Raw genomic sequence first — 12231 nt, forward strand, 5'->3', positions numbered from 1 at the left:
CAGACCAGACCGAATTGAGATGAGCTTTTATAATAAATTCCAAGCCCAACCTACGAATTAATGAGTAGTTTCTGGCTTGGAATAGAACGGACTAAATAGAAATTTAGTCTGACCAAACCCGTCCTATTGTCCATGGGCATGGGCGGGCTTTCCGATCCATGAATAGTCTACTCATCAAGCATTTCAATTTATTTCATTTCATCATACTTCACACCTGCTCTGTACAAAGGCTAAAAGCCGCCAAATAAAAAACACAAAATCTGCAGAGCAACAGGAAGGAAGATTATTTTTCCCTCTTTCTCTCTCTGTTCTATGGCGTCTTCTGCTTCAATCTCTAACACATTAGGTACTCTCTCTCCTAACGCATTTTCTCACCGTACGAAGAAGCTCAAGGAGAAAATCTCTTCTTCTCCTTGGTTCAGCCTTTCACGTTCTCCTCTTCCTTTTAGGTACGAATTCCTCTAGATTTTGTTGATTTGATTGTATTGTTTGGTTTATGAGAAAATGGAGCCGAGAGGAACGTTAATGGAATGTCTATTTGTTGGTTCCTGAAAATGAAGTGCAAAGAGGCAAAAGGATGCTTACTTCAGTATTAGTGTGATCTGTTTTAGGTTTGGTTTATGTTTATGACAGAAACAATTAATCAACTGGAGCTTAATTTCATTTCTTAATTTATTGACTTCATGCTTAAATTTGTTTTTGTGCTCTTTTATGGATTTGGAATCGGTCTAAACTGAGAATGATATAGATGACTGTAATTCTGGTTTATCCTATTCCATATGATATAACGAGAGTTGAGGTTAAGTGAGAACAAGTTAACCAGGAAAAGGTCTTAACAAATGAAACTATTTTCTGCCTTATTGTTGCAGCTAACCTGACAATGTACTGATGTGTTAAAAGGAATGTGGAAGAAATTGGATTTGAATCAATCGCATGGGTTAAGGCATGAATTCATGTAAAAAATTGTTTTCTAGCCTTATTGTTGCAGCTATTAGGACGTAATCTGATAATGTATGAGTAACAAATGAAATTATTCTGGCCTTATTGTTGCAGTTGTTAGGGCGTAATCTGACAATGTAATAAAGGGAATGGGAAAAATTTGGATTTGAATTAATTGCATAAGTTTAGGCACAAATTCATTTAAAAATATTTTTATGGGTTTTCTGGCCTTAGTGTTGCAGCTGTTAGGGCCTATAAATATTATACTAGGTGCAATAACTCTTTTTTGTTATTCTGTTTTATTGTGCTTAGATTCTTTTTCCTGTAGTCTTTTGGTAATCTAATTATATACTAATATATACTTTAGTGTAGTCTTTGTTAATCCTATGTTTTGGGGAATCTACAATATGGGGTTTTAGAATATTCTTTTAGGGAAGAAGCTTGATTATTTTCATTTTTGTGAGCAGAGTGCTGAAGCTTTTTTATGAATTGTTCTGGACGGGTTTTGTTCCCCAATGGGGCAATAGGGAATTAACATGTGGTCATGAGTCTTCTTCAGTTCAAGGTAATATAATAATACCATGTTCTCTAGATTAAATTCATGCATGAATAACTGTATTTGTATCCAAAATTTGGGAAATTTCTCCAACTTTTTAGTTGTTTTACTGGATGAATCCAAGGAAAAGGTTCGTCTTCCAAAAGGTGACAAGTGGTATGTCCATAAGTTTGGGAAGCTCTGATAGAATAAAGAATGTAGCAGATGTAGTGTTAGTGATGGTCCGAAGGGAAGCTGGTGGTTGTGTCCGCAGTGTCAAAGGTGACAGATATGATATGATGTATGATCTCATTTACAAGGCACAAGCCCGAGATGATTCTTATATTGCTGCTGTTGATGCTGTTTTTGATGGGGATGATCTTGCTAGTTTTTTTTGTCTCGATTACATCATGATGTCAATAACCTAAAAGCAATGCTTCGTGCAATATACATAGGTAATGAAGACATCTGTTTGTTTATACCACGAATATTCAAGGGTTTAATTATGAATTAGCCTTATATATTTATAATAAAAATAGGTTTCACTACTATATTAACATTTGATTTCGTATATCGTAATGCTGCTTTTTCATCTAAGGTTTTTTTAAGATAAAGTAATAAAAGTTTATTTAAATGCAAGTGTTTGTTTTACGGTATAAATAAGGGGTATGGTGAGTGATGATGATAAATGATAGGTTAAATTGATTAAGTTTTTCAAACCTTAACCGAAGAACATAACCGAATCTGTTGGCTAAAGAGTTGATGGGATCAAATGTTGCCACAATTAAGAACTGTCAGCTATTAATATGAAGTGGACCTTTTACTATAAACTTAAGCTTTTAGCTCAAACGGTTCCATGACATGGTATCAGAGCCGGAGTGCTAGCTCCTTAGATAAAAAAAAATCCCTCTAACCCTTTTGTGAGGTAAGATGGCTTAAGAAAAAGTTTTTTCTAAAATCTTCTTATTTAACCCTAAATAATTTTGGGGGTTATATGCTGGAAATTAAAAATCCTAACATAAATATATTCATTTATATTTATGTTATATGTGAAATAAAATAAAATAAGATTTTATTTTCTTTCCTTACTAGTTTCAATTAAACATTTATGTTAATTGGATTCCATATCCAACATTCCATAAGAATAATGTTTAATTGGATCTGATTTATCTTATTTCCTTATTAGTTTCAATTAAACATTTATGTTAATTGGATTGCAAATCAAACTTTCCATAACTTTTATGTTAATTGGATTCCAAATCAAAAACACCAATTTCTTTGATTTTGTTTCATATTACTTTTATTTTATATTCAAAGAAATCAGAATTTTGAACATAGGAATTTGCTATCAATGGCTACAACTCAGCCAATTGCTCAAAGAAATTCAGAGTTGGCCCAATTCTTCATGAGAAGATGTTTCACCGGCAATCCTTTTACTATAAACCAACCTTTGATTGTTCGGAATCAAAGGTTTGGGTTTCTCCCTTTTTCTAAAACAATCTTTTTACTATATTTAGGTTTTTTCTCCTTCCTCTTTTTCTTTCTTTCTTCCCTTCTCCTTAAATTTTTTGTTTTTTCTTTTGTATTATTGATCGTTTAATATTGTATATATATATAATGATGCACAATCACGTTAATCTAGAAGCAATACTATAAGATTTTATTGCTTTCCATACTTCCTTACTCGTTCTCTTGGCTAGCAGATTATCCGCTGAGCAACTCTATTTACAGTGAGAACAAGAAAACAAGGAACTTCATGTCTCCAACAATCACTTATTTGGAGGATAAGGAAGAGGAAGTCATGACTAGTTATGAAGATCTTGACTTTGTGGTAGATGGTTGTGATTCATTTTCAGAGACTGCAGATGTGATAGATGGTTTTGTAAATCTCGATCCAAGTTTCAATACTAGTCTCATGGCTTCTAGTAGCTCTTTGCAAACTGCTGCTTTGGCACCACTTGATGCTTATGATCCAAAGACTAACCATCGAGTTAAGCTTTCACAGCTCACCGGAGAGAATTCGGAAGGCATAGCTCAGAAGTTGAGGCAATGGTTATATGAATGCATGTCTTATATTCATAATCTGGTAACCCGTTTTAGAGAATGGCACAAAGAAAAAGGAGAAGTAGATGCTATACAGATTGAAGGAAATCCAGAGATTGAAGATGCTGAGTTTATTGAACAAGTTTTAGGAGGATATAACAATGAAGCTGATGAAAGCAATGAAGAAGTTGCACATGACAAATGTGAAGATAGCGTTGAGGCATCGGGGGTTGTTAATCCTGAATCTGAGGATGACTCGGACTAATGAGGCGAATGATCATTCTAATTTGGTTGCAGAGTTGTTTGTGTTGTCAAGTAATGCAGCAGATGTTGCAATGCTCTATGTTGAAATGGAGCCAGAAGTCGAGCAACCTATAGCTGAAATCACTGTTAGTCCAATTGAAACTGAGTTCACAATGGCTGAGTTTAAAACGAAAAGCTTAGATTCAGATTCTGCAACAATTGAGACACAAAGAACTGGATCAGTGGAAATGACAGTTGATGGAATTAAGAACCAGTTTTTAGTACATTCAATGATGAGGATCATCTCCTTGACTGTTTTAATTCTACTTTGGGTTATTCCTTCTATTTATACGAAGAAGAATCGAACATCCTTAAGTGCAGCAATCGCAGTAGATCCATGGCTTGAAGAGTCCATGGCATCAATGTCATATGGAAGATTCACAACATATGAAAAAGTCCTAATCAAACATATAATTATGCGTAAGGGTAAGGGTAAGGGAGAACGGAAAGATCAGAGCTATGAGAGAAGTCCTAGAAGCAATACAAGGAGAGAATCCATGGCTTCATCAGATTGTTCAATGGGGTCTGCTTCTTCTGTTTCTTATGGAAGTTTTACAACATATGAAAAACTCCTAATCAAACCTATATGTATGTGTTTTTGTTTTTATGATTATTCTGCTCTACTTTAAACCATGTTCAGGAACTAAGTTTAATGATTAATTGTTTGTGGTTATGTAGGGAAATGCCGAGGAAGAGTTTCTTACTCGGGTTAGGCCATCTGACAGAATCAGAAAGCCTTGACGTGAATGTTCCATATAGAAGTTTTCTTATCTCAGTAAAGTGACAGTAGCATTATGTTAGTCTGATTTAGCTTTTTATTTGATTTTTAGATGTTAATCCAGTAGCATTATGTTATTAATATGTAGTCTGATTATTAGTTGAATCTACTTTAAATTCGTTGCAAATTTATACCTTTTTAGAGCATCTCCAATAGAGAGTGTCTAAAAGAGTGCCAAAACTTAACACATAACCCCAAAATATAATATGTTATTGTCTCTTTCATCCACATCACTTTTGACAACCTTTACTTAAAAAATGCTCCAATAGAGGTTGCTTGAAAAGTTACCATTATAATCCTACAAATTATTATTTTATTATAAATATTAAAAATAAAAGGCTCCAGATTTTATTATTTATAGGAGATGGACCACATATTTTATATTAAAAAATAATAAACAATGTTGCCAAGAGGTTGCCAAAAATTAGCAACTTTTCTTGGCACCCACAATCACTCCAATAGTGGACACCCTTTAAAAGTTGCCAAACCTGATGCCACATCAGCTGGCACTCTTTTGGGCACCCTCTATTGGAGATGCTCTTATGTACCACTTTATTTATGATGTAAAACTTTGAAAAGACTTGTTGAATCTTTCTCAATAATTTTAGGGAATTGGAAGATTTTTAGATATTTTCAGGGGCGTATACAGGGGTCGGGGCTCTCTGGCCGCCGGAACCACCGCGACCAGGGGTAGTTTTTGCTCTCTGTTTCCATAAAATTTAAGGATTAGGATATTAAATTGATGATTTGATTAAACTTTGATTAGGTATTTGATAAATTGGGAATTTGACCTCAAATTTTGATTGAGTATTTGACCTGACCAGAGGCAGTTCCACCCCTGTCTCTGTTAGGCCTTGCAAATCAAAATTTCTAATTTTTTTTGTCCTCTCCCTAAATCCAAATTTTTTTAGTGAAAACAATTTTTTTTTTACATTTTGAGAATCTTAGACACAATCTAGCTTAATTTTGAAAAGTTTTACATTGATAATTAAAAATTGGTTATTAACCACTAAAAATTATGCACTTACATGCAAAATCGGTTTCCCCAACCGATCAATCTTGTATCCGCCACGGGATATTGGATATTTTCTACCTGAGAGCATTAATCTAATTAATGACAGTGTCACTTTGAATTCTTTGCAAATTTAACTAATTTGAATATAAACAAATTCCTTTTCAAATATGTGCTTACCAATGATATAATGTAACTTTACAGATATAATGACAAAAACCAGTTGAGGTCCCAAATCATTTCGATTTTAATGATTGAACACCTAATTTCAATACATTAAACTCTTAATTATTTATTTTTAACCACATTAAAATATCTAATTCAGTTAGTTAATTTTTTGAACGTTTATATTCAAGAGCAATTGTAATTTTAGACCTAATATTAGCAGTCAAGAGCAATTTTACCCCTAACATTTATAAGTTGGGCCAATTTGAACAATAATTCATCAAATTTCCTTCTCAGTCATGAATCTTGTCATCTATGTTCACATGCGCGGTATTTTATCACTTATTAATAACAGATCACAAACATATGATTAGACGTGAATTCTTTTTTTTAAAAATTAAAAAATATATTGTCTTTTGTACGAACTGGACAAAAAAATTCTAAATATTTCATCAAATTTATAAATATTAATCTCCAATTATATTATTAAATTATAGAAAATATGAAATATATTTTTTAGAACAAACTTATATGCAATTGGTGCAGAATAAGGAACAAAATATGTGTTTTATAATAATGTCTGAAATTGAGCCAACTTGCCAACATTAGGGGTAAAATTGCTCTTGGTTGTCAACATTCGGGTTTAAATTGCACAATTTTAGACGTTAGGGATAAAATTGCTCATAGCAGTAAAAGTTAGAGGTGTTTTTGCACATTATCTTTAATTTTGTTTTTAAGTTGTTACCGTTTTTCTATAGTGATATATAAATGCTTAATATATAATTATACATTTTTGCCAAAACATTCTATAATTATACTTGGATCTTTCACGCACCTACATTTATAACTTTTTACGGTTTAACACCCTCAACTTATCAATTTTAGACATCTAAGATCCTTATTTGCAATTTTGACAAACTTTAAATGAAATCCACGTTGCATGCTTAATGAAATTTAAAGTGTACCAAGTTAGTAAATAATAGCGCCAAAAATTAATAAGTTCAGCATATCAAACGACAAAAAAAATAAAAAGTTTTCAAGCTATGTTGCATGGAAAGTTCTATTTAGTAGCATTTCCTTATGTCAGTCTTAGAAACAACACAACATGTTTCTATATATGTTTCCGTAAATATTGAAAATAGAAAACACGAATCTGGTTTTTGTAAATATTGATGATAATTTATATTGTATAATTTCTTATTATTCCAACATCCTTGCTTTTTTTTTTTTTTTGGTTACATGGAGGGAAAAACCCGAAAAACTAACTACTAACAAGACGAGGGAAGGAAATTCCCAACCTATCCCGATGAATAATATCCTGGATGCCTGCAGGCGGCACACCACACTCGTGATGACCCAAGGCTAGAGAGCCCGCGAAGTTTGCCATCCAATCAGCAGCTTGGTTACTCTCCCTGTAGACGTGCTGAAGTCTAACAACCCAATTTCTAGCCAGAAGTTTTTTGCATTGTTTGAGTAACCAAAAATATCTGTGTCTGGTCGCATTATGTTCAATGAGCTGGATTACTACTTGCGAATCAAGCTCCATGATGACCTGTCTGAACCCCTGCCTCCAAGCATAGTCTAACCCAAAGTATAGCCCCCATAGCTCGGCTAAAACCGCTGTGCATATCCCTAGGTTCACCAAAAAGCCCCTTCGCCAAATCCCGTTCCAATCCCGAATGAGACCACCCGTGCTCGCAAGCCCCAGATTACCTTTACTAGCCCCATCAGAATTGATCTTTACCCAATTCATTTCAGGTGGTTTCCATCCGATACTGATAACCGTCCGATCTCTTCCGATTCCTTCATTTGTTATCGCAAAAGCTCCCGCAAATGGCACAGTCTGGCTTCGGATGAACTGAAGGACGTCGCTAGGCATTTTGAAATCTGGATCGAAAATCGCAGCACTCCTCCATCTCCACAGCCACCAAACTACCGTTGCAAACCACACGTCCCATCGGACCCCATTCCACGAACTCTTACATTCGAGATTAATTCTGATCCAAGCCTTCAAATCTCCATCGAAAAAGTTCTGCACCACCCGTTCTGGCTGCAGCAGCTCCCAGACTTCCTTCCCCCGATGGCAATCTCGAACGATATAAAGAGCCGTCTCAGGTTGAGAGCAGAAGTTGCAAGACGGGTCAGTTGCGATATGTCGGCGGACTCGCACAACATTGGAGAGGATATTATCCCCTGTGAGCATCCAGATGAAGTATCTGATGCACTCCGGGGTCCATAGTTTCCAAATTGATTCATACACCTTGTCCTGGATCGGGACATTGCCTTGCCGCCTGTTTATCTGATAAGCCGAGGCCACTGTGAACTTACCAGTAGGGGACGCCGGCCAACTCCATTCATCTTCTTCATCCGCCTCATCGAAAATAACACATGATGCTATCTTGAGCAGCCAGTCAGTCGGGATTAAATTAGCAAATTCGGCCCATTTCCACCCCTCCGTCTTATCCCAGTATGATTCAACTGTTCTTGCTTTTACCTCATCTGGGATGCTTCCTGTTGCAACTTCGGCTAACGTTAGTTCATTCGTCCATCTGTCAGTCCAGAACCTACAGTTCTTGTCGTTATTAACCGTTCGGCCAATCCCTCTTCGTAAGACTTCCGCCCCTTTAATTAAACATCTCCATGGGTGGCTACAGGCTAGTCGGTGCTGGAACTGCTCCATCCTACTTTGATTCCTTGCATACTTGTGTCGTATCACCCGTGTCCATAATGTATTTTCCTCCGTCAAGAACCGCCAGCTTAGCTTCGCCAATAAGGCTTCATTAAACTCTCTAGTTGCTCTCATTCCCAAACCACCTGTATTCTTATGTTGACACAGCACATCCCATTTTATTAGGCGAACTCTTCTTGACGTTGCTGTATCTCCCCAAAAAAAACCTCGATGAAGTCTGTCTAGTGTTTTACATGTACTTTGGGGCAGCCTTGCAGTTTGCATCAGGTATGTTGGAATCGCCATGGACACTGCTTTGGTTAGTGTCGCTCTTCCCGCAAGAGAAAGCGTTCGCACCTTCCAACCACTAAGTTTAGCCTGTGTCCGTTCAATTATCTCCACGAAGGTTTCTTTTCGCACCCTAGAATGAAGCAGCGGAACTCCCAGATATCTCCCAAGATCCGCCGTCTGTCCAATGTTCAGCTCCTCACAGATCACGTCCCTCATCCGTTCCGAAATGTTCGTTGAGAAGCAGATTTTGGATTTGTGATTGCTTATACGCTGACCGGAGCACTCACAGAATCGATCCAGCACTCCCTTGATAATTCTGGCTTGTTGTACAGACGCTTCCGCCATCATAATTATATCATCTGCAAAAAAAGATATGGGAGATATTTGGGCCTCCTCTTGATATTTTTATGGGCTTCCAATCTCCAATTATTATGGCATCCGTAATAAGATGGCTGAGGCGTTCCAGACAGAGCACGAAGAGGTACGGTGAGAGGGGGTCACCCTGTCGAAGACCTCTCTTAGGCTTAAAGTTGTTCGTTCGAGACCCGTTCCACAATACTGACATATTGGGGGATGTCACACATAGCATAATCACCCTAATTAGGTTGGGAGGGAGTTCTAAAGTTCTCAGTGTATCTTCGACAAAATCCCAGCTTAGCCGGTCGTATGCTTTCTCAAGATCCAGTTTGAGTACCATCGTACCTTTACGCCCTTGTTTCCGTTTTAGCGATGCGACTACCTCCTGCATTAATATAATGTTATCTGTGATTTGTCTCCCTGGGACAAAGCTGCTCTGGTTAGGACAGATGAGATACTTCAGGTGCTCCTTCAATCTGTTAACAATACATTTCGTAATTGATTTATATAGAACATTGCAGAGGCTTATGGGTCTGAATTGGCTCAGGTTCTCTGGATGACCGACCTTTGGGATAAATGTAATAAGTGTGTCATTAAGCTGTTCTTCAAAGATTCCATAGTTCAATGCGTTTAGCACGCATTCACAGGCAGCTGGTCCGACTGTAGGCCAAAGAACTTGGTAGAATTTAGCATGAAAGCCATCTGGTCCTGGAGCTTTCAGGGGAGCCATCTCAAAAATCGCTTTTCTCACTTCCTCCATAGTAAAAGGTCGACTCAACAATTCCGTGCTTCCAGGCTGCCAACTAGGAAAAGCTGAATTTGTTCTGAGATTGTCTCGAACTGGTTGATCATCAGAGTAAAGCTGTTGGAAAAAATCCCTGGCAAGATGTTCTTATTATTCCAACTTCCTTGCTTACTATAGAGTATGCATACCCATCTTATTATTATTATTATACTTTTAATATTGATCGATATATTCCTATTTTTTTTTAATATTTATACATTTCATATGTTTTTTAAAAATATTCTCTGTTTCACAATATATATCTTCTAGAGAAATTATTTTGTTCCATAATACATAATGTTTTGATTCAATCAATGTATATTAATTGTTTTTTACTAAATATACCCTATTTTTTTTTTATCTTAATGGAGGGGACGAAACCCCGGAGCACAACAAAGAACAAGCTAAGTGATACTAGTCATCCTAGGAAGACAAGTACCACAAATATCAGAAAATAAGATATCCAGGATGCCTACAGGGGGCACCTCACACTCGTGAAAACCCAGGGGTAAACTTCCTGTGTAATTCGTCATCCAGTCCGCGGTACGGTTACCTTCACGGAGAACATGAATCAACCTAACCTCTTCTCAATCCTGTCTTAACAATCTTTGACACTCATCAATCAGCCAAAACAACCTATGCATATGATCCTTACCATTCTTCACCAAATCCACAACCACAAGCGAGTCCATTTCGAATACAACTCTACGGAAATGTCTATCCCAAGCAAACTTCAACCCGAAGTATAGACCTCATAGCTCCGCAAGCACAGCACTGCAAATACCTAAGTTAATAGCAAACCCTCCTACCCAAACTCCATTGTCATTCCGAGCAACGCCCCCTGTAGCCGCCGGACCCGGGGCTCCCTTACAAGCGCCATCACTATTCACCTTAATCCAGCCCTTCGACGGGGGCTTCCAACTAACCGTGACAGTCCTTCTACTTCTATTTCTCATGCGCTGCTCATCTAAAAAGGCTTTCTGACATTCCCTAGCTTTACCATATACAAATTCCAGCTTATACCCTTATTAGTTGATGCAATTAACACAATGATAATAAAGTCTTTAAAATTAATTACATTTCATAATTATTATAATTTAATCTTAAAAGACATCAATAATTAATAAAGTTTAATTAGCATCTAAATTTTAAATACATACAAATAAAATTTAATAATTGAAGTTGAATTATAAAATACATATCCTATTATTTACATGTTAGTAATATTAATAAAAATAAGGGAAAAGTATAAAAATAAACCTTGTGGTTTAGGTCATTTCCAAACACAGAGCCGGCCCTAGGGGTGGCCGCATAGGTCCTCTGATCGGAATTTGTTTCAAATTTGATAATTATTAAGATTTCTATAGTTAAAAGGTATATAAACTTAAATTTATAACAAAAAATAGTGCTAGAATGAATGGTAAAAGTATAGTGGAAGTGATTGTAAGAGTGAGAGTTTGATTTTCTGGATTAGTATTTTTTTTCATATTTTCTCATATTTTTTCTTTTCTTTCTTTTGACAACACCTGTATAAACAATTATTTTGTTATTGTAGTAATTTTTAAATTTTAAATTTTTTATAAATTAAAAGACGAAATGCACTTATGAATACAATTTGTAATTTGGTGTAAAATGTTATTTAGACTCTGATTTATTTAAAATTTTAATATTTGGCCCCTATTTTATTATTTGGTCACATTTAGACCATAAACTATTTAAATTGATGAAATTTCACTCAATTTTAACGATTCATTGGATCAACATTTTTTGGTTCACATTTTCTCTTATTTTTTCTTTCTTTATTTTGACAACATTCCTGAACTTTTTTTTTCATATTTGGAAACAATGTATAAACTATTATTTTGTTATTGTAGTGATTTTTAAATTTTTTATTTTTTATAAACTACAAGACGAAATTCACTTATTAATTACAATTTATAATTTGGTGTAAAGTGTTATTTAGACTATGATTTATTTAAAATTTTAATATTTAGCTATTAATTTATTATTTGGTCACATTTGGACCACAAACTATTCAAATTGATGAAATTTCACTTAATTTTGATGAAGTCTTGATAAAATTGTTTCCTTATGATATGTGGTGATATTTTGACATATGGACTTGACATGTCGTACGTTTTAAAGTTTATTAACCCAAATAATTAATGAGATTAAAACAAGAAAACAAATCTCTAAATTAAAATTTATCAAGCCTAGTTGTCAAAATATCATCATATGTCAATAATTATATTAAGTTTCCATCCAAATTGGATGAAATTTTACCAATTGGGATAGTTCAGTGGCCAAATGATAAAATTTTGGATAGATCAATCGCCAAATGGCAAGATTCCTTAGA

At 35.4% G+C, this 12231-nt stretch overlaps 1 protein-coding gene across 3 annotated transcripts; it reads left to right on the forward strand.

Annotated features, from left to right (window-relative positions):
- The first annotated feature begins 239 nt into the window (after nt 1–239).
- LOC136200708 (uncharacterized) lies at nt 240–4719 on the forward strand. 3 transcript variants are annotated; one of them, XM_065991132.1, is made up of 4 exons: nt 240–449; nt 1407–1929; nt 3178–4408; nt 4499–4719. In XM_065991132.1, exons 2-3 carry the CDS (start codon nt 1908–1910, stop codon nt 3780–3782), a joined length of 627 nt encoding a protein of 208 aa, XP_065847204.1. In that variant the 5' UTR covers nt 240–449; nt 1407–1907; the 3' UTR covers nt 3783–4408; nt 4499–4719. The 3 variants fall into 3 exon arrangements, with proteins under 3 accessions (XP_065847204.1, XP_065847202.1, XP_065847203.1); XM_065991130.1 differs by lacking the exon at nt 4499–4719 and having other exon boundaries at nt 1407–1504; nt 1597–1929; nt 3178–4489; XM_065991131.1 differs by lacking the exon at nt 4499–4719 and having other exon boundaries at nt 1407–1504; nt 1620–1929; nt 3178–4489.
- Nucleotides 4720–12231: the final 7512 nt, after the last annotated feature.

Source organism: Euphorbia lathyris, chromosome 7, assembly GCF_963576675.1.
Source record: "Euphorbia lathyris chromosome 7, ddEupLath1.1, whole genome shotgun sequence".
Lineage (NCBI taxonomy): Eukaryota > Viridiplantae > Streptophyta > Magnoliopsida > Malpighiales > Euphorbiaceae > Euphorbia > Euphorbia lathyris.